The sequence below is a fragment of the Equus caballus genome, chromosome 12 (assembly GCF_041296265.1).
Source record: "Equus caballus isolate H_3958 breed thoroughbred chromosome 12, TB-T2T, whole genome shotgun sequence".
Classification (NCBI taxonomy): Eukaryota; Metazoa; Chordata; class Mammalia; order Perissodactyla; family Equidae; genus Equus; species Equus caballus.
In genome coordinates, this window is record NC_091695.1 from 46,272,821 (window position 1) to 46,295,294 (window position 22,474).

At 49.0% G+C, this 22,474-nt stretch overlaps 1 protein-coding gene and 1 non-coding gene across 20 annotated transcripts in view; both read left to right on the top strand.

The window, feature by feature from the left end:
* The window catches only part of LOC111775994 (PTPRF interacting protein alpha 1), a 99,598-nt gene that overhangs the window by 20,842 nt on the left and 56,282 nt on the right, over window positions 1-22,474 (top strand). For 10 of the 19 annotated variants that reach the window (XM_070228971.1, XM_070228975.1, XM_070228974.1 and 7 more), the window contains exons 3-8: window positions 17,645-17,746; window positions 18,089-18,253; window positions 18,896-18,970; window positions 19,331-19,432; window positions 19,634-19,858; window positions 21,534-21,680. In XM_070228971.1, the coding sequence (XP_070085072.1) occupies window positions 17,645-17,746; window positions 18,089-18,253; window positions 18,896-18,970; window positions 19,331-19,432; window positions 19,634-19,858; window positions 21,534-21,680 (816 nt within the window). The remainder of the gene's footprint in view (window positions 1-17,644; window positions 17,747-18,088; window positions 18,254-18,895; window positions 18,971-19,330; window positions 19,433-19,633; window positions 19,859-21,533; window positions 21,681-22,474) is intronic. The other 9 variants (XM_070228985.1, XM_070228980.1, XM_070228981.1 and 6 more) reach the window with 2 other exon arrangements.
* On the top strand, window positions 7,565-7,659 carry MIR8921-1 (microRNA mir-8921-1). Its single transcript, NR_127907.2, is given in 1 exon segment — window positions 7,565-7,659. It is a non-coding gene; the product is annotated as a microRNA mir-8921-1 (primary transcript).

Below are 22,474 nucleotides of genomic sequence, written 5' to 3' on the forward strand. Positions count from 1 at the left end.
CCCGGGCTGGGGATTTTGAAACAGTGAGGGGAGCAGTTCTTTCCCTCGAGCAGACTCGTGTGAGTGTGGTCCCGCACGGAAGGGACAGGTGCTGTCTTTCTCAGGGGCCGGCGGAGCCTGTACAGAGCGGCAGGGTTGAGCTCCGGCTGCGACGTCGCGTTGGGCATGCGGGAGGCGCGGGGCTGGGGCGGCATTGGGAAGGAGGAGCTGCCACGGGCCCGCGAGCACGAGCAGAGGGCGCAGTTTGGGCCGGCTGGGCGGGCCTGCTGCGTGTCGGGTGGTTGGCTGCGGAGGGGTGTGGTGTGCCAGGCACGCCGGGTGGGAGGAGAAGGGTCGACAGAGGAACAGAAAGGCACCGAGGGTGTGAGCTCACGGCAGGGCGGTCCCCGAGGGCTGGAGTCAGTTCTCCGAGAGCGCTCTGGTGGGGCAGCGTGATGGGGGCCCTGCAGGTGCCGAGAGCCCGCCTTTGTTGACGCTGCACCCTTACCTGAGATCCGCCAGCCAGCTGTGTGTGCTCCGGGGGCCGTTGTCACTCCTGCTGTGGACACTGCAGGAGAGGGGGTCGACAGCGTCTTCGGGCTCACCTGTCCTCACTACTGTCAGCCGAGGCTGCGTGGCCTTGCACGCCGCAGCTCCTGTGTTTCTTTGACTTGTTAGCAGGCGGGGAGGAGCTGCTGTCAGTGTAGCCTCAGGTAGCCGTAGGTGCTCCTTCTGAACTTGTGTTTCTGCTGACCCGGCGTGATGGAGCCGCGGGAGGAATCCCGCATGGAGCACTTTCAGGCACGGCTGATGTTGAGAGCCCTGCCTCAGCCCGAGATGCCCTTCTGTCCCGTGTGTCCAAAACGCTCGTCAGAGACGGAAAGGAGAGCAGGCTGCTCGCTTGTCCTCGGTGTCCTGTGCGCTCAGCTGGAGCTTCCAGGCATGGTCTCCCCGTATCTGTTGCACTGCTGGCCCAGCTTCTCCGTGCTCGTTCCCTGCCTGCCTTGGGAATTGCGGGTGGCTCTAGGGCAGTCAGGTGCAGTGTGCGGGGACCCAGTTGCCGTCAGAGTGGGGCTGTTGAATAGTACCCGCGGGGGTCTTGTTTGACATTTCTGTTCCCGTCAGTAGTGGAGTCTCAAAGTGTGACAGAGCAGGTCCTGTCTTAGATCCCTTTCTGTGCCGTTGTGCTCGGTGGTACCTATGAAGGCCTAGGGGGTGGTGTCCAAACGCTCTTCCACATCTCGGACGTCCTCATGTAATAAAGGTCATGAAATAACTTCACAGAGTGCTTCATCACACGCAAAAGAGTGGATTGTGGCTTTCTTTGCAGAATTGAAGTGCTAGTGTGAACTACTGACAAGCCTGAAAAATGCTAAAATAGTAACTGAATCGGGGAAACCTTGCTCACACCCTAGGACTTTTCAGGAGAATTGCTAACCTGTAAACTATAAAGCTGTTCCTGAGAGGGGCTGGGGAGACCAGTATGACGTCATTTTACTAGAGGAGCAGGGGCGTTAATCAGGTTACTGTCCTCCCCTCTCAGGTTCAGGATGCCTGGAACACTGGCACCCTCCATCACTTCCATGCCTTTATTGGCTCCATGTTTTGGTGGAGCCATCATTGCCGGGAGGGATACCACCACATGCTAAGGCGGGACCACCAGTGGTTCTGGAACGTGGCGGAGTGTGAGTGACGGAGCAGTGACTCGCAGGTAGAGCGCCCTAACGTAGGGACTCCCACGTGGTAGATGGTGTCAGATGAGTCCCCAGGGGCTCACTAAAAGGTGAGCTGCTGTTGTCAAGCAAGGAAGACTAGAAAACATAGTTTAAGGGTCTCGCAGAGATGTTGTAAATCCTGGTGATATGCCGAAGTGCAGAGTAAGCATGTTAGATGTGGTAACTTAGCGTGCAGCTGGCACGAACACTTTTGTCTGCCTGTTTATTTTAGTAAATTTGTGGGGCTGAGTCGGAGTCAGAGTCGGCTGGTGCTCTACTTTCCTGGAAGGGTGTGTTAATGTGGCCAACCTTTCTGGCAGCCGTCTTCGTAGGGAAATGGGGGGCTGGCCCCTTGAAGTCGCCTTGTGTTTAGGCACACAGACTATGTATGTGATGTTTACATAAGCTTCATAACTGGGGTGTCAAGCTGAATAATCACAGGTTTGTGATTATTTCTACTGTTATGTAATAGCGTAATATTTTAATCTGTCCTTTATTGCCATGGGGAGGTTAAAAAAGGCAAAGATTTGGGGCCAGCCCCCTGGTGTAGTGGTTAAGTTCGGTGCACTGCACTTCAGTGGCCTGGGTTTCGGGTTTGGATCCTGGGCACAGACCTACTCCACTCGTCAGCCATGCTGTGCCAGCAACCCACATGCCAAGTAGAGGAAAATTGGCAACAGATGTTAGCTCGGGGGCAGTCTTCCTGGCCAAAAAAAAAGGGCAAAGATTCTACATAGAGAAATTGCAGTGAAATAAAACATTATTTTTGCAAATAATGTTTTATCTTCTAAAAAGTAGTAAGACAGTCCTCACTTTGCGTGGGACTATAAAAATGACCATGCAGCTGGCCCGCTACAAAGCAATCTTAATCATTGATGGAGACGATTATGTTTGTGATTGTTACGTTGTTTTCAAGACATTGCAAACTCTCTTAAATTATAAATGTATGAGGAAATGACAAGAACAGTAAAACTAATCTTTATTTAGTACACTGCAATTTATAACATTAGAAACATTGAGAATTCAATTCCATAGGTCTTTGAGCCAGCAGGTCCATTTCTGGGTCTGTCCCTCAGAGCAATCCAGTACCTCCTTTTTGTACATAATTTTAAAAAATCAGGACAATATCCTAATTATAAAATAAAGTAAATTTAAAAAGTTAGTTTACGGTGAAACATTTCGTTCTGTAAATGTTTGGGCACGACTGCACCAAAGACGCAAGTCAGATGTTTGTACCTTCTGCTGATGAATGAGTTTAAGAGAAGATGATCAGAAGCCATTCCATAGAAAAATATAGAAATGTGAAAGAAGAGGTGGCCACTCCATAAAAGTGTGTTAGGATAAGTAAACACAGACCAATCTCAATTGTATTTGATCCGAGAAAAATGAATAACCGTGACTGAAATAAGGACAACGTGCCGTTCGTATCACAGATTGTCAAGTAGAGACCTGGGCAAGTACAACAGTCTCGCATATGAGCTGAGCCTTCTTTGCAGGTGAAATGTCAGAATAGTTCCCTTGGTCATGAGAGGGCCAGGGGAGTGACGGAGGGTCACGAAGAACATATTGCCTCTGGAACTCTCACCAAGTGCCCAGGCATGCGTTCAGTCTCTGTCATATGAGAAGATTTTGGAGACCCCTATTTGATGGGCGACAGGGAATGGAAGATGGATCCAAAGAAGAAAATGGGCCCCAAAGTTTAATAACACACCAGGGTGGCAGAACTACAGGAAGCAGGTGTTTCATAAGCTGCTGGCCCAGGAGGAATAATTTAGCAGTAGCTATTAAAATTGCAACTGACCTTTGACTCAGAAATTCTAAGGTTTTATCCTGCAGATGCACTTGGCACACGTGCAGAATGATACATGTACAAGGTTATTTGTTGCCATGCTGTTTGTCAGAGCTAAAGATCGGAAGCACAGTCGTAAGTGTCCATCGGTAGGAGAAGAATAAATACATTACGGCTTTTGTGTCAGTGCGGCTGTGAGAGGAGGAGGACGCTGCGAGCCGGCCGGCCCTCCTCAGGCCGTGTCCCTGCTGGAGAGGCACTAGAGGGAATGCGTGTCTCACTGGATTCTCCGCGCGTCGAACCTCGGGATAAACGGGGAGCGTCTGCCTTCAGCTGCCTGCCGAGTTGAAGAGCCACCAGGGCTGGAAGGGAGGCCTCCATGGATACCTTTATTACCATTTGTAAAAAACAAAGTTTTAAAAGTTGATGTGAAAAAAAGCTCTGTCCTGAGCATCCTTCCATTGCTGCTGCTATCCCTGTTTTGTAAAAGTTTGTGATGGCCAAAACATCTCCGTGGAAATGTGGATTTTACGCTGCTCCTAATGATGGCTTTAGGCTGTGAAGGTCAGGCAGGCAGTTTCTGGTCTCATACTTTAAAGACAGTTTCTTTATGATTCAGTAGTTTTTTGGCACGTGCATAGATCTATGAAATGAAGTATTTGAAAATGAAAACTATTTTATACTCCAGTAAGCACGGGCAGCGCCAAAAATCACATACTTGCTTTACTGGAAAGTTTGAAACATGGTGTGAATATAAACTGGACATTAATATGCTTCATATTGTGTTTTCATTTTATTATTATCTAGTGTTGTTAATTTATCTGAAACTCTTTAAGGTAGTCGTCTTTTGTAAAAAAGTAATGTTTAAAAAAAAACCTACCTACAAGATTCCAGAAGGCACTCATTCCTATTTGAATAAAGGATTTCTGCCCTTGATTTTTTATTTCATTGGTTTGATTCTCCCCTGCCGCTCAGGCTCAGTTTGAAAAATTTAATTAGAATGTTTTTGCCTGTGAATATTTCGCTGTTATTATGCACTGAAATATTATGCTTCTGAAATATACTTTCACACTAATATTTCAGATTGTTTTGAAATATACGTGTGCATTCGTATTTCAAATTGTCTTGACTAATTGTGAGACATTATTTGTGTTTAAATACAAAATGCTTGTAACAACCGAAAACATTTTGGTTTACTATTTAGCAGAAAGGTAAAAATACGTGAAGCAAAACTTATACTTACTGCCCATGAGTAAATCCCCATTTTTGCTTAAAAGCAGATGCCTTCCAAAGAAGAAAGGAGTGATGGCTAACATAGCTAGAAATTTAAATTGGAAATGAGAAACAAAAATGGAATAATTCACTCATTGACGTTGTAAAGAAATGTGTCTACTCCTGTGTACACCCGAGAGAAAACATAGCATAAATCCGCATAAAAACTTGTGCAGGAATGTTCATAGCAGCATTATTCATGATCGCTAGGAAGTGGAAGCAACCCACATGTTCGTCAGCGAATGAAGGGATAAACAAAACGTGGTCCATCCGTGCGGTCGAATATTATTCAGCCATAAAAGTGAACAAGGCCCTGACACACGCTACGATGTGGATGAACCTTAAATATGTGATGCTGACTGAAAGACACCAGACACGAAAGGACAGATATTGTGTGATTTCATTTATACGAAACGTCCAGAACAGGCGAGTCCGTGGACTCAGAGGATTTGTGGCTGCCAGGGGCTGGGGGGGAGGTAATGGGGAGTGACTGCTAATGGATCAGCTTTTGGGGCGTGACCAAAATGTTCTGGAATTACTGGTGATGGTAACACAACATTGTGAATATGCTGAAAATCACTGAATTGTACTCTTGAAAATGGTTAAGATGGTGAATTTTATGTTAGTGACTTTTGTCGTAGTAAAAAAATTTCAAAAAGAAAAGAAAAGAAAAGCAGTGTGGTCACATTTTTTATGAATTTGAGTGATGTGGATTGAAAATAGTGTTATAAAATAGTCACATCAGGGGCCGGCCCACGGCCGAGTGGTTAAGTTCCCTGGTTCTGCTGCGGCAGCCTGGGGCTTCACTGGTTCGGATCCTGGGCATGGACATGGCACCACTTGTCAGGCCACACCGAGGCAGTGTCCCACATGCCACAACTAGAAGGACCCACAACTAGGAGATACAACTATGTACTGGGGGGATTTGGGGAGAAAAAGCAGAAAGGAAAAAGGGAAGAAGAAGATTGGCAGCAGTTGTTAGCTCAGGTGCCAGTCTTGGGGGGAAAAGAAATTCACATCAGTGTTTCAATTACTGTGAGGTAATGCAGTTCTCTCAAGAGTAAAAAAAGTTAAGATGTCAAAAATGATCAAATGTCAGAGTGGGCAGACCAAGTTGTGAGTTGTGTTTGTGTTATTGCTGCCTGGCAGTGCCCCTGCAGCCGGTGGACAGACCGCATCCTACAGAGATGCTCAGGTTTGGCTCTAAAGGATGCTCATTTGGAATTAGACTCCCACACAATGTATCCTCCCTAGTTGCCAAGCCAACAGTTAGGAAAGAGGCACAGGATGGTTGTTTTCAATAAACTTTATTTTTTAGAGCCATTTTGGGCTTACAGCAAAATTGAGGGGAAGATACAGAGGTTTCCCGTATACCTCCTGACCCCCACTCCCCCAGCCTCCCCTACTGTCCACACCCCCCACCAGCGTGGCACATTGGTTACAGTCCTTGAACCTACGTTGATGCATCGTCACCACCCAGAGTCCACGGTTGACGTCAGGGTTCGCTCTTGGTGCTGGACGTGCTGTGGGCTGAACACGTGTGTAAGGACCTGTGTCCACCATTATAGGTCATCTGGAGTAGTTTCACTGCCCTGAAATCCCGTGCTCCCCCTGTGCATCCTTCCCTTCCCCCAGCCCTGACCATCACTGATCTTTCGAGCATCTCCATAGTTTTCCCTTTTCCAGAATGTCATATAGTTGGAATCATACAGTATGTGATTCTTTCACCAAGATTAGCTTCTTTCACCAAGGAATGTGCATTTAAGATTCCTCGGTATCTTTTCACGGCTTAATAGCTCCTTCTTATTAGTGCTGAATAGTACTCCATTGTCTGGGTGGACCATAGTTCATCCACTCACCCACTGAGGGACTTCTTGGTTGCTTCCTGGTTTTGGCAATTATGGGTAAATCTGTAAACATCTGGCACAGTGTATTTTTGACCTGGTCCATACATACATTAAAAAAAAAACACTAAGGTAGTTTTTTCCTCCTCCAAATGGAAGTCACATTCGGTTTTTGGCAGAACAGGTTTGAGCTGCTGTTGGGAGCAGTGGCTGCTCAGCACTTAGCAGAGACGAGTTTTGGAAGACGAGAGCAGGCCCCGGGGCCGACAGCTGGTGAAGGGTCCAGCGCAGGGAGAGCGGAGGGCTGGGTGGCGCTCAGGTTTGCTGATCTTGGAGAGTGGTAGGTCGGTGAGTGGCAGGGAGAGGGGGCGGACAGCGAGAACCTGGGCGGGCATGAGCACGGGGACGCGGGGCGGAGTGCAGACCGCCTCTGAAGTGTGGTGGCGAAGGTAATGGGAGGTGACAGGGCGGGCTGGAAAGCCAGCCGGTGGTCCTGTTGGAAGAAGGTGAGTGTACGTGTGATCGTTTTCCCCATCATGGGTGGGAATGCTTCTGTTAAGAGCTGAGCTAACGTTTGAAGGTACTTAAGTGACATCCGTTTTAGCAATATTGCAAAAATCAGCCCGTCAGAACCCTGTTAGCCACCTGCTCCTGGTGGAAACGCCCGGAGATGCAGTGGAAGGAGCTCGGCAGGGCCAGGTGGCGGCCGTCGCCTGTGTTTGAGGGCTGACAGTGAGGCCTTTCAGCGGAGTGGCTCATTTCCAGCGTCCTCATTTGATGTCACACTGGTGGCTGTGGTAGAACGTAGATATTGCTTCCCATATTTTTAGATGAGTCGTCAAGATGGAGAACTAAGTGACCAGTCCAAGGTCATAAAGGTCAGTTGTTTCCCAGCATGGCTACTGAATTACCCTGGGAAGCCTTTAAAAATACATATTCCAGGTTCCACCCCAGAAATGTTGATTCAGTAGGCTGAGGCCTAGGAGTCTGCATTTTCATCAGCTGCACAGGTGGTTTTTAGGCAGCTGGTCTGGACAGCACGGTTCCCTGTGCCGCCTGCAAACCTCTGAGGTAGACGGGTGTTTTGTTCTGCAGCACACGGCCCTTAGGCCATGAACTGAGCAGGGCGAGTGGTGGCCAGGGGAAGACCGGCCGATTCACAGACCTGAGGCAGAGGGCACAGGCGAGGCACAGACGTGTTCTAGGAACTGTAGATGAGTTGGGACTGACATGCCGAGTGTGAGACACAGAGTAATGAGGGAGCAGGCTGGAGAGAGAGGCAGGGTCAGAGCTGCGGGAGCTGACTTCTGGAACCGCCCCTCCAGACCAAGGAGACCTGGTGGCCTAGGCAGAGCAGGAGGCAGCGAGGACCCTCCAGAAGATCCAGGTAGGAGGCAGAATTAGTACCCAGCAGCTGGTTAATGTGGGGGGAGAGGAAGTGGGTGATGTGACGTCCGGGAGTCTGGCTTGGACAACTGCCTGGGTGGGTCCTCTGCTGAGTTGAGTGAGGGCCTGGGAGGAGTTGGGGGCTGGGTCAGGGAGGAGGGTGATGAACTCCGTTTGGGGAAGGTGGTTTAAGCGTCCAAGTAGAGATGTCTGACGGGCAGTTGGACAGTTGCCGGGGTGGGGGCTTAAAGCCTTGGACACAGGACACAGGTGTGGAGAGTGAACAGGGCACCCAGGAACCTTTTGTTCAGCAGTTACGAGATGAGCAGGGAAAAGGACGAGGGGAAGAGAAGGGGAAGGTGGGATCGCATGCTCCCTGACAGTGGTTGGCGAGGTCAGTGAGCACGAAGCCTGCCTGGGGTTAGCGCAGGTGAGGGGATTGCTGTGTCTGAGCCAGAGCGCTTTCAGGGCAGCAGCGGGGCCTGAGGCCAGGTTGCAGAGAGCAAGAACAGGATTCAGGATTGGGGTGTGGTGGCTGAGGGGGCAGGTGTTTCTGAACAAGTTCTGTGTCCACGTGGACAGTCCATATTCTGGTCGCGTCCTGTGCTCTAGCATTGTTTTGGGAGACAAAAAGAGAAGGGAGGATTGGTCTTTTTTTTTTTTTTAAATACAAGGCAAGGGCATAGTTAAAAATTTAAAAAGGAATATAAATTAAAAACGAAGTCTCGCTTCAGCCCCCTTTCCCAGTCCCAGTGGGTAACCTGCCTTAGCTGTTTGCTGGGTGTCCGTCTCTGTGTTATCTTAAAGACGTAAAAAATACGCATGGTGTGTGTTTGCTGTGAACCAAGTTGAGATGACGCTGAAATACTGTGCTGTACTGTCTTTTTCGGTTCAGATTATACAGTCTCTGCTATGAATCCCTAAATGCTGAGCAGCAGCATAAATTGTGTCAGTATCCGTTTCTTAAAGAGAAACCGACAAGAAAAGAAATTAGATGTATTGGGACTTTGTAACTGCTTATGCATTTTACTCTATTGCTTGCAAATGACGTTCAGTGACTGAAAATCCCGTGCTGTTGCCTTAAAAGTGGCTTTCCACAAGTCTAGTGAGCTGACGGTCAGCTTTTCCAAGGGCGTAAAGTTTGCTGTCTTCTGAGTGTCCCTCTCCTCCCGTCGTTAGATGCGACATCAACAGACAGTTAGACATAGTCTGTTAACAGGAATAGATAGTTGTAATAACCTTTCTAAGCACACTTTTAATCAAGATGCTGGAGTTTTGAAACATATGATTTGCTGACTCGTAAATAAACTTCCAATTTCCTTTATTTCACAATTTGACATGCTTTAAAACCTAAGGCTGAAGCGGGTAGCTTCTGCTGACACAAGATAATCTGTCAGTTCTGCAAGTCAGTTTTTCAGGGGTTCGTTTGGTGTGCTAACAGTTAGACCCTGTTTCTATTTGTTTATTACCCTCCCTGTCCCCACACCAAGAGGACGGGTACTTTTTGCCTCCACTGAAGCTTCGCTCCTGTTTCAGCAGGTTAGCGAAAATAATGAAGAGTAGCTGAAAAGTAAAACGAAAGTACTGATGGAGATGATAGAGAGTGAAAGATGCTGAAGCGCAGCATGGGATGGCCGAGTGAAGAATTTGGGGGAGGGCGGGGGGGGGTCAGGACTCACGTGGGGCTGGGGGAGTGGGAAGGGCGGCTGCTTCCAGCCCAGAGTCCTGCAGTTGCTGGGAGCTACTGGAATGACTGGGAAGAAAGAATGTTCTTTGCTTTCGGAGCTAAATGTTGCATCTGATCCATAGGACGTAACTTAAAATTGGTCTCATGGCGGATTTTGATAAATAATGTCTGGTTTGCATAATCTGGACCTGTTATCCAGATCTGAACCTTTTGTCCAGAAATGCTAAATGTCAGCGTTTTTGAGCGTTATGTGAAACCAAGTTCTTGAGCTGGTGTTAATGGCTGTTACCTTCCCTCTTCTCAATCCTAGAAAATGTCAAACGGAAATGCAAATCTGTATTGCTCAGACTTATACTTTAAATGAAAATATCCCAGTGATTATTGGATCTGTTCAGTTTCAGAGATACTTTAATTATAGTAAATAGAACGACACTTTAGACTAGTAGTATATGTGGCTTACAGTATTTTTTAGAGAAACATTTTTTTTCTAAAGAGGAAAAATGTAGATGCTGACAATTAGATTCCTGTGATGGTAACAGAGGAGGTCATTTACTGCACATATTTGGGGTTTGTTCAGCCTGTGCTAGTTTTTTCTGCAATAATGATACACAGTGCACATATGAACGTGCTTCTGGAATCTTAAACTTTGGAATTTCCTGTCTAATGTTTATCTAAACTCCTAAGTTTAAATTTGCTTTGATGCTTTTTCAGTTGTCGAATTCTTTTGAGCGAAGGGAAAAGGTTTTCCTTTAAGGAGTAAAAATAATTGTCAAGTTCTGTAAATGTGTTTTATACCATAGCCAAAGCAGTCTATCACAGATTTCTTTTGAGATATAACCCAGCGATAGGAATGAAACATATTCTCTTTACAGGTGAACGAAGACAGTCTGGGCTGTTAGGAAGAACTTACGGGGACTGCATGAAAGAGACACAGGCTTGCCCGGGGAAGGGCGCGGGAGGAGGTCACGGGAAAGCGAGGTGACAGGCATCCAGCATATGGGCTCGATGGGAGCGCAAGTGGGCTCCGGGGCGGAGCTCTCTCTTTCCAGGCGGTGTGAGTCCGTGTAGGAACCAGCTCCTCGTCCCGTGCGCAGGGGAGCTTCGACGCACCCCCTGAAGCGTCCAGTGTCCACCTTGTTGTGCTTCGACTAGGCGTTTCATTTAAAGGTGGCGAAATTTGTCCATAACAGCTAGTAAGACTTAAAAATAAAACGCTGATACTCAACCCTCCTGGGACTGCAGGTCCCCTGCCACTGGTCATGGTCCCTCGCCCTTCTCCCCTCTCCCTTCTTCCTCACCCCCCTGAAATCCCATGGTCCGTTATCATCACAGCCTTGCACGCCCTGCCCCTCCCTCGCCTCTTTCACTTCACTGTACTCACCGGCAGAAGCCTGCACCCAGTAAGTGCGTTCTCCGTCCGCTGTCGTGACCAGTGACCGGAAGTGGGCCCGCATGCCGCCACAGTCACGTGACTGTCAAACAGCGACTCTTCTCTTCTAGATGGCTGTTTTCTTCCTTCCCCTTTCCCCTCCCCAGCGCTCCTCACCCACCCTTAAACTTAACGCCAAGTCCTCTGTTTTCTCAGTGAAATTGGAAGAAATCAGAAGAGGTCTTGCGTAAACTCTCACCACATGTCTACCTATTTACCTGGATCTGTGCCCGTGTATTCGGCTGCCCTTCCTCTTACTGTGGGCGAACTGTGTGCACCCAGGAAAGGCCACCTCTGCACTTGGCCGCTTGGCCCGATCTGCTCGCGCTTACTCAGGGGAGTTACTCTGTCAGTCCCACCGCTCCCCTGGCTTCCTGCCGTCAGCACGCACACTGTCTCGTCCTCCAGAAGGTCTTTCTAAACCCATGTCTGCTGCAGCCCCTGCCCTGTTTCTCTTCCCCCTCTACCGCCCAGTTCCTCAAAGGAGTTTTCGCTTCTCCTCCTGCTCTCTAGTGACCTCAGCCCAGTCAGGCTTTCGGCCCTGCCGCTGCGCCAGAACTGCTGTTCTCACGGTCACCGCTGACCTGCCTTTCAGCAGATCCACCTATCAGTGATCGGTCAGCCAGCATCAGAGATAGGGCTGATTCCTGCTGGGAGCGCTGGATTCCGGCATGTCCTCCTGCCCACTGCCCGCTCCCAGTCTGCTTTGTTGATGCCCCTCATCTCCCAGCCGTCCAATGTTAGGTTGTCACAGGGCTGGAACCTCATCTCTTCTTGTCTGCGCTCAGTGCCTTGTCCATTTGCGTGGAATGCAATTGCTATCCCGTCTTGGCCAACGTTCCCGAGAACTCCAGACAGGGAATTGCAGCTCTGCACTGGGTATCTCACTCCGCGTGAGTGTCTGATGCTATCTCAAATGGAGCAGTCCACACTGGACTTCCGCCCCTCTCTTCAGAACGTGCTCTTCCCATGCTCGTTCCCTTCTCGGAACGTAGTGACTCCGTCCCTCCCTTGCTCCTGCCGGAATCCTTGGCATGGTCTTGGGCCTTTCTTCCTCTCAGATCTGTTGGGTCTGTCAGCACATCCAGTTGGCTCTCCTCCAGGGCATCTTTGGAGCCCACCGACTTCTCTTACAGTGCGCTCGCTCACCTGGTCTTGCCTGCGTCATTGCAATACCTGCCTGGTCCCTCCACTTCTGGCCTCACCCTCTTACCAGCTCTTCTGAACACAGCATCCAAGGGATGCTTTAAAAACCGAGGGAGAATACAGCAAGTAGCATCTGGCACATGTTGCATACTTGTGTTTTGTCTTAAGAATTCCCTTTTGGTCTCCATCTCTCTAACGCTGGGCTTAATTCAGACCTCATTTCTCCCTGGCACTCTTACTCTGGGCTCAGAGCTGGTTCTCACTCTCACCCATTTGGAGCACATCCTTTGTGCCGAGCACTGCCTGGGGCTTTCACAGTTTTGCCCACTCCCTGTTCAAGGCGCTCAGAGGCTGTAGATGGACGACTCCCAGAGCCCTCAAGGTGGCATCCGGGCTCCTGACTGTGCACAAGGGCCTTCACAGTCCACCCTCCGCCTGCGTCAGCCTCACCTTGCTCCTTCTGCGCTGCCCATGCCCCAGCCCACTGACCCGCTTCTCCATTGTCAGATGTCCCTGCTTTTGTGAAGAGGCTCTCACCGACTGGGTAGCCACTCCCTGTTCAGAATTTGGGTCAGGCGCCATCTCCTTCGGCAAACCTTTGCATAAGCACGCCCACCCCCTCCCATCATAGGTGACTTCCGCCCTGCTCACACGGTAGCCTGGGTCTCTCACTCAGAGCGCTGGCCACACTGGGTTGTTGCTAGCTTGTCTGTTCCTTTGGAGCACCCTGAGGGGCCAGGCTCGCCTGTCTGGTGTTCAGCTAGACTAGGTGTGCGACCATTTCTTGAATGAATTCTGACTTCCAGTCAGGATGGCAGCACGAACTCGTACTTTGACACATCTCTTCTCCAAATGCACCAGTGAAAAGGTAAAATTTAAATAGAGAAACAAATAGCCAAAAGGTATAGCCAGGCCCCCAAAAGAGAATACCCTCAGGACACAAAGAGGGTAGAAACCCACATGGCAAGCCTAAGTTGGCTAGATTTCCTGGCCTGCAGAGCTCCAGGCTCCAAGCAGGCGGGGGCAGGAGGGAACACGCCTCCCGCAGGTGAGAGTCGCAGGAACTGCGTGTTCGTTCAATGGACTCAGAACTAGATTTAGACTCGCTTTTTGAAGCTAGGGTCAGATGATGTTTCCCCCCCAGGCCGCTGTCCCATGTAGGTTGGGGCTTCATAGGCAGTCGCGGGCCTGGGGAAAGCAGAGAGCATGCCTGGGATGCCCTGCACTGCCCCCTGGTTCTCTCAGGACTGGCGCCGTCTGTAGTGGAGCCGCGTAGCACTAGCCCCGAGTCACCTGAGGCCATGGGAGGCTGGGAGGGGCACCCAGGGACCCCAGGAGGGAGGGGAACAAAACCTCCCAGTCCGGACGAGCCCAGGCCAGATCCCGCAACAGAAAGAGATCTCGTCCTGAGACATCCTCCCAGAGCCGCCTCCTCACGGAGCTAGACCTGTGCTCCATCGGCAGTTCATGCACAGTCCGGCAACAACTGTCAAAATAAGTGTTTAAGTTGCTTAAAGAGATAAGTTAACATCCATGGAAACAAACGAGAGATTATAAAACAAAAACAAATGGAACAAGAGCAGGAGGCCTGACAACAAAACAATTTGAAATCAAGTAAAGGAAAATGATGTTAGCCAGAACTTTGGACCGGACGTAATCAAAGACAGAAGTAATGAGTCGGCAGTTCTTTCACGAGACTGACCCAGATGGCAGCACAAGGGGGACAAAGTGATCAAAACTCCGAGGCCCTGACCTCAGGCCTGGAGCCGGCGCCCCTCAGACCTGACCGGCTCTCAGCTCAGGCTAGTGTGAGTCAGGGTGTCTTTCACCTGCAGCGACAGAGTGTTTTCTGATCCAAGATCTCAGTAGGTATATGAAAATCTCTCATTAATGTGAAAGGGGAGGCATTAGATGATCTGACAGTCAACTGAAGTTGTTTACCAGAGGAGCTGTAAGTCGGGGCATTCAGTGTAATTAACACCGGCACGTGTGAAAGACACCTGCAGTGTCGGAAGGAGAACTTGAGGGGAGAGCATGGAAAGGAGATGCACTTCCCCACCCGGCTGCCTGCTAGGTCTCAGAAGATGCTCCGGCACTTGAGAGAGTGTGTGTCAGGCTTCAAGACACATTGAATGGCTTCTTTTAGTGTTACCAGAGTTTCTTTGTGTTTGCAGGCCTGCGGTGGAATACTGAAGTACCGAGTCGTCCGTGTTCTTTAGCCAGTCTTGTGCTCTCAGGAGCAGCCTTTTCTCCAAGGGCACTGTGTGTGTGTAAATTGTGATAAAATATATAGACCATATGGAGTAAAGCGATTCGTTTCAGCAGAGGAAAGGATGACTTGAGTAACTATTGGTGTTGAAACTGTTGTCTAGCCATTTGAACTAAAATAAAGTTAAATCTTAATTTTGTACAATGAAAACGTATATACCTACCATTTTAACCAGTTTATTGAGTACCTGGATGATTTCAGTGAAGCCTGTGTCTGTGGCCCCTGGCTGAGCTCCTCCTCGGGGGCTGAGGGGGGGAGTTGTGGCTCTGGACAGGCCCCCAGTCGCCCTGGGCGGTAGTGGAAGTGGTAGGGCCCTCTTCCCCTCAGTCCATGACCCACCCAGCTGTTAACTCCACTAATTGCCAGCCAATTGCTCTATTTCCAGCAGTGCCCTGGGGCGTAAATTCCCCTACACACTAACCCAGTCAAATCCTGCCTCCTTTCTAGGAGTTGTCTCCAAGTCAGAGTTTGGTATTTGCCCTGACCCCAGGAGGGTTCCTCCCAGCTCCCTGAAGCTCCAGTTCCCTCCTGCACACCAGCGGGGTACCGTCTGGGCTGTGTCTTCGGAAATCCGGGCATCTCCTCCCAGCTGCCTGTCACCTGACCCCCACTGTTCTTGAGAGCGCCCTTAGGCTTAAATTTCACCCATGGAGTCAGCTCCTTTGGGATGAGATTAGGAGCTCTCTTACTGCCTCCCCCCCGCCTCCCCCACCGGAAAATCTCTGAACTAGGGCTCTGGAGCCTGGTGCGGACAATGGCAAGCTCCTCTGAGTGACACCTGTGCTCTAGGAGCTGAGCACTGGCAGGGGTGGGCAGCAGCCTGGGGTCTCTGTAGCCTTGGAACCACTGCCTCAGAGAGCAAGGGCGGGGATGATCAGGGCCAGGATTCTCAGCACGCGCCACCCAAGGTGTGACGTGAGCCTCTATTCCTTGAGTGGAAGTTGGGCAGAACCTGGGAGCCCGCACATCTCCACCATGCTTCCCTCTGCGCCAGGTAGCTGGGGGCCCAGGTGGGAAATGCTGCTGTCCTGCCCCCCCCCAGGAAGAAATCCTTCTGATGGGGGCGAGGGGACATGGGGGCGAGGGGACCGGAAGCCTGTGTTCTTGGCTGCAGCCTCTAGATTGGAGTCTCTACCTCCTGGAGCTGGGGTGGGGGAGGGAGCAGTCTTGGTGCAGATGCCACAGACTCGTCCCTTTCCACGGAATCTTCATAGATTTTCTTGAATAGATGTTTCTTCATTTGTTATTTGCCCTTAGGACCATCTCAGAGGCTTTGAATAGTTGTTTTTTTGGTTTTTGGGGAAGATTAGCCCTAAGCTAACTACTGCCAGTGCTCCTCTTTTTCGCTGAGGAAGCCTGGCCCTGAGCTAACATCCATGCCCATCTTCCTCTGCTTTATATGTGGGACACCTACCACAGCATGGCATGCCAGGCGGTGCCATGGCCGCACCCGGGATCTGAAGCGGCGAACCCCGGGCTGCTGAAGCGGAACGTGTGAACTTAACTGCTGTGCCACCGGGCCGGCCCCATGAATAGTTGTTTTTATCTATTAATTTCACCAGTTTCACTGGGGAGCAGGTCAGCAGAGCTCCTCATGCTGTCAGGCTGGAAGTTGATCACCCACGGTCATAGATTCTTGAAGAAGAAATTAGATAAAATGGGCGTTAGCTGACTATATCCACAAAAATGTTCACGTGTCCTTCAAGATCTCTGTAAACTGTCTCCATGCCCATCCCCCTGTATTTGTTACCCTTGAAATAACAGCATTCGAGAAAAAAGTAAATGTTTTCACTTTACTCTTTTCCATTGTTGAATGTAACAATATGGCTTGCTTCCTTTCATCCCCCACGGGTAAGTATTTCAGTTCTGCATCATGGCTCAAATAGGCTCTTGTGGGCTAGCCTTTTAAAGTCAAATTCTAATCGACCACAGATGGTAATGCTGACTTTGAGTTGCAAATGATTAATTTAGGAATGAGCTTTACGCCACCAGTTTGTAAATTGATTTTCTAGAATTACCTCAATCAGCCTCTTTTCGTATTTTGACTGGCAGCTTGATTGTTTGTTAGGTGAACCTTTATCTGTTCCTTTGTCCAGTAAAGAGAAAACTCTTAAAATATTGAGAAACGTTGGCAGTTGGCAGATAATTTTAATTATTTCAGAGGAGTTTTGCTTCATTGAAAAACTGACAGGAGAATGTGAATCCTTTCCTTTCTCCCCAGCTTAATGACATCGTGTTTGTGTGAGGGTGCTCAGTGTTGCAGTTAGAAGTGACCCACGGTTGACAAGGGGAGTGCCTGGCACCTCTCCTCTCAGTGATGTCGTCAAGGAACTTTTTCCACTTAGCTAACGAAATGTCTTCTTTTTTTTTTTTCTTTCTGCTTTATCTCCCCAAATCCCCCCTGACCCCATACATAGGTGTATATCTTAGTTGCAGGTCCTTCTAGTGGTGGCACGTGGGATGCTGCCTCAGCGTGGCCTGATGAGCGGTGCCATGTCCGTGCCCAGGATCCGAACCAGTGAAACCCTGGGCCGCCACAGCGGAGTGCGCGAACTTAACCACTTGGCCACGGGGCCGGCCCCAGAAATAAGTCTTCTTAAACTTCCCCTTCCTACCAAAGGCTTACCGGCATTTGTGAAAAGTCCACATTAGGGAGTTGGCTTTGAGTAATTACTTGGCCAATCCGTTAGCGTTGGAGTGCCATCAGCCTTTTCCTGGGGATGCTCTTCCCCAGGGGAGAATCCGCGTAGAGCAGGAGGCTGGGCGCAGGGCGGCGGCCTTCGGGGCCTCTTTACTCTCCGGTGGCTCCAGGTCACCGGGGTGCGAGTCGTTTAAAGATGTCTGTGTCCACTTGGTGTCAGGATTCCTGCTCAGGAACGTGTCGAGGGCTTCTCTGGGTCTGAGGAGGTGGGCTTGGAGTCCCTTCTTCCTCCGCTGTGCGTGTGCCCAGGTGCAGGGGTGGAGGGAGGGTGGCGTCTGAGTTACGGCGTCTGCGCGGTCTTGGGCTGGTGGCTCGACCCCCCACGGAGGTCCCTTAGAGCCTCCGGCTGGGGTTGCCTGTGTGAGGACTGGGGTGGCTTGCTGGGAGTCTGTCCTTAAAAGATCTCTTTTCCCCCCTTATTTTCTAGGAGTTTGCAGCACTTACTAAAGAACTCAATGTGTGCAGGGAACAGCTCCTTGAAAGGGAGGAAGAAATTGCGGAACTGAAAGCAGAAAGAAACAACACCAGGGTCAGTAGGTGCCGGAACTTGAGCCTCTGGGCCACTATCACAGTCACTCTGGCTGGCTTTAAACTCGAAAGACGTCCACTCTACCTGGTTTCAAACACATTTTTGACATTTTCCCACGACTTAACTGTGATCGATCAGTTCAGCGTTCTCATACTTTTCTTGAAATTTATAGTAAGAATTAGTATTTTGATACATTTGAGGAGGAATTTCTCTAACTTTATACTGGATTGAAGGCATTCACACTGTTTCAGCATGAGATGAAAAGGATTGATTTGCCCCGAATCCCAATGTGCAATTGAAGGTGTTGTTTAAACTTGCGTCTGTGTTGGCCTTTTCTCCCAGCTGCTGTTGGAGCACTTGGAGTGCCTCGTCTCCAGGCACGAGCGGTCCCTGAGGATGACGGTGGTGAAGAGGCAGGCGCAGTCCCCCGCCGGCGTGTCCAGTGAGGTGGAAGTGCTGAAGGCGCTGAAGTCGTTGTTCGAGCACCACAAAGCTCTGGATGAGAAGGTACCGGCGGCCCCGGGGCCAGCCTTGGGCTGCGCGCTGTGCGCCCGGCGGGCGTTGTGCGTGTGCAGCTTCAGTTTACTCTTAGTACCTTCTGGAATTCTTGTCAACAAAGTTCTTCTGTAAGAAGACAGTTCTATATGGTTAAAAAGTATTAGTTGGCATAAATGTTTTAGATTTTTTTTTTGTTTTTTCCTTTTTCTCCCCAAAGCCCCTGGTACACAGTTGTATATTCTTTGTTGTGGGTCCTTCTAGTTGTGGCATGTGGGACGCTGCCTCAGCGTGGTTTGATGAGCAGCGCCATGTCCGCGCCCAGGATTCGAACCAACGAAACACTGGGCCGCCTGCAGCGGAGCACGCGAACTTAACCACTCGGCCACGGGGCCGGCCCCTGACATAAATGTTTTAAAATTTATTATATCCTGTTTATAGATTTGCTGTTAAGAATTGGGTAATGTAATTTATTTAGGGAGAAGATTTTTCTCAAACTTAAAATTTAAAGCTGTTAATAGCAAGTTTCCATGACGGTAACATCAATGAGAGACGTTCCAGGTGTTCTGTGTTATATTCTGCTAGTGATAGGGTCACTGTCCGCGAAGGCTTGGAGAAGTGTGCACCCACACGTTCCACCCCTGCTGTTTTCAGGTGCGAGAGCGGTTACGAGTAGCACTTGAAAGATGTAGTTTGTTGGAAGAAGAATTAGGAGCCACACACAAGGAGGTAAGCTTGCTAAATCATTGTGTGCTTGGAATTGAGGGGTGTTAATTTTTATTTCTTAATTTTGAAAAAAGTATGATGCCTTAGTGGTGGATATCAAATGTTCTTTATCTTTCTGAATCTGGGTCATTTGAATGACTCGTAAACTGGACTTTTATTTCCAAGTTGCAAAAGTCTCTTAAGTACCCAGTTGTCCGGGAGATAATAAACTCTGTTTTGATAACCTGGTTCCCCTCAGGGTGGGTGACACCACCATGTGTTTTCTTTTTGTGTTATGGTTACAGTTTATAGTTATGTTTTTCCAAAAGAAGTTTGCTATCTTTACTTATTTCTTTGCTCTTATCCAATTTTTTTTGGTTTTAGCTAATGATTCTTAAAGAACAGAATAATCAGAAAAAACCACTCACAGATGGGGTGCTTGACATAAACTGCAAACGAAAAAATACACCGAGCACTAATGGAAAGGCAAGTCCGTGGGCTTTCTCTTTGCAGTGTGCGTGCAGCACTGTTTCACAACTGTTGTCGAGCCCCGCTTAGAGCTGGAGTGTCATGAGCGCTGTGCAGTCCAGCAGGTCTCGTAAATCAGCTTTGGTTTTACCTTCCTCCTGGAAGTCCTTTACTTCCTAGCTCACCAAACAAGCCTATTTAAGGATTTTTTTCCCCCAGCAGCGATCTTCCGATGGTTCCTTAAGCCACGAGGAGGACCTTGCTAAAGTCATCGAGCTCCAGGAAGTCATAGATAAGCAGTCGAGAGAGCAGAGCCAGATGAAGGAGCGTCTGGCCGCCCTTTCCAGTCACGTCTCGGAGCTGGAGGAAGACCTGGACACCGCTAGGAAAGATCTCATCAAATCTGAGGAAATGAACACCAAGTTGCAGCGGGACGTCCGCGAAGTGAGTGGTGGTGGAGACGGCGCTGCCCTGGAGTCCCGGGGCTGGGCGGTTTGGGTTTGATCCTCGCTCAGCTTGTCCCTCACGCTCCCAGCTCCCTCCAGCCTTTGGGTTACTGTATAAGTGACGGCCAAACAGAACAGCACTGTGAGGCTGTGGTAGGCGCCTCCCCATCTCTGTGGTGAGGCCTCCTTTCCCTGAGGTCTTCGGAGCTGGAGGACCCCCGGTCCAGCTGGTCTGTTAGCCTGGTGGCCGCGGCTCCCCGCCGTGCTGCGGTTTGGCTGTAGTGCCCTGGTTTGTGGGTCCCTCACGTCCACGGCTTCCAGGCTGTCTGAATTTTTTCTTCGTTATGCTCAGGTTTCCTTCTTGCTTAAGGGGAATGTTGGTATCGGTTGTCTGCTTGTTCCCTGAAAGTGATGTGAGCGTGATCTCCTGACCGTTAAGGGCACGTTCCTGGCAGTCTTCCGGCGCTCTGACCTTCTGCTCTGCGAAGGGATGGGTGATGGTATTGAATGTCAGAGGTCGGACCACAGCGAGAGTGGAATTGGCTCACACTGTGCCGTGAGGAGCATGCTGTAACAATATGCAGAAATAGACTCGTTTCCGGCACATGTTTCTGCACGTAGAATTATTTACGAGAAACTATCTAACCATCGTTATAAGAGCAAATGAGGGCTGGATACTTTCTCTGGTGCTTCCTCCTGTCACTGCAGCCCGTCCTTTGTAAACAAACAGAACACATGCGCGTGCACCCCTGCGAGACCATCTCAGAGAGCCTGTCGGGAAGACCCTTCAGACCTTTTCACGTGGGCGCAGAGCAGCCGCACTGCCCCTTCAGCAGCTCGGTGCGAGCAGTTTTATGTAGGAATTCAAAACAAAGAAAAATACTACATTTATTACAGAACCTGTTTAGTTATATTGTTCCTTGGCAGCAGGAGGAGATTATTTATGTGGTGGAGTTTAATATGCAGAGAATTTCGAACTTCTTTAAGACCCGTCACTTTGAATATTAAGACGTGGCTAACATGAGTTCCTTAGTAAACAAAGAGGGACCTGAAATGCACTTTTAGGTTGGGGGACAGGAATGGTGCTATCAGAAAGTTCTGGTCCTGGTTTCAGTGTTCGATACTGTGTAATAGAATTTTGCTGCTGAATGAGGCATCAGAAGGTTGCATCCAATTAAATTGAACTTTGACTTCTGTTCCCATTTGTTAATGTTATTGCTTTAATTTTGTGGTAATTGCATGAGATTTCATCCAACTTCTAGCCAAGAAAATGAGCCTAGTGTCTCAGCATCGTGTCCTTGAGGGGCTTTGCCCCGTCCTGCAGGAGCGCACTTGCATCGTGAGGCACACAGAGGTCGTGTCTTCATTGTCAACACCTTCACCTCCTGGGATTCTTGCAAGATTGGGCTATTTTATTATCCATTTTTCTGGGTAATCTTATGTAGAAAAGGATAAGCTTCGTAAACTGAGTGGCCAAACATAGTAGGTGAATATTTATGAATATTTATGATATTTGAGATAGGTACATTGCCATTCACCTTGAAGGAAACTGGCATCTCTATCAACTGAATTCTGAGGACACTAATTTTATATTTGATTTCAAAATTAGAGTTTAGTCCAGTTTTTTCTCTCTTTAGCATTCACCTTTTTTCCGTCTGAAACACCTAATGTAGGCCATGGCCCAAAAGGAAGACATGGAAGAGAGAATCACTACTCTGGAGAAGCGCTACCTCGCGGCGCAGCGGGAGGCCACCTCTGTGCATGACCTCAACGACAAACTCGAAAACGAAATCGCGCACAAAGACTCCGTGCATCGCCAGGTAGGGGATCTTACAGAGCTCTGTCTGGCTTTCGCTGAATAATTACTAAGGCAGTTAAAGGCCTTTTTCCTGTGACTTCCATGTTGGAAACCAAGGCCCAATGTAAAGTTTTTGTAATCTTAGACTACTGTGTTCAAAAGGGTGAATGACTTCAACTGGCCAGTTTTAATTACTTAGGATTTGATTTAACCATTTTATGGAACTGCACTCCTTGCTTCTTTCTCCTGTTTTGTTTTGTTTTAAGTGAATGTTAATCTGTTGCTTGTTAGCGTTTTTACCAAACGAGCAGAGTGGCAGAGAGCTGCAAGGCAGTGGCTGCTTGTTAACAGCTGGGTCAGTGTAATACATGGCGCGTTTAGAAATGCAGCCAGCAGGGAGAGTCTGCCCCTCCTGCGGTTTGCTGAGCCACGCTTGCTCCTGTTTCTCTGTAGCCCCAGAGAATCGAGTTAACCAGAAAACCCCAATCCAACTTCTTGAAAATAAAGTGAGTTCATGTGGTATGTCATAAAGTATATCATTAAACCCAAAATAAAAATAAAACATAAAATACTAGGAAGCCATTAACAATTTTATTGTGGAATACTGTTTGAGAGCTTGGGAGTTGTTCACAGGGATGACTTTAAAGGGCAGACCACAAAATACTGTGGACAGTGTGATGCGTTTTCCAAAGGTTTTCAAGCGTAATATATTGTCTGTATGTCTACGGAGATACGTGCACACAGGAAGAGGAGACAGCTGCTTAGGAGCAAATGTCCACCTCTCAGGAACCTGAACTTACAGATGATTTTTAAAAT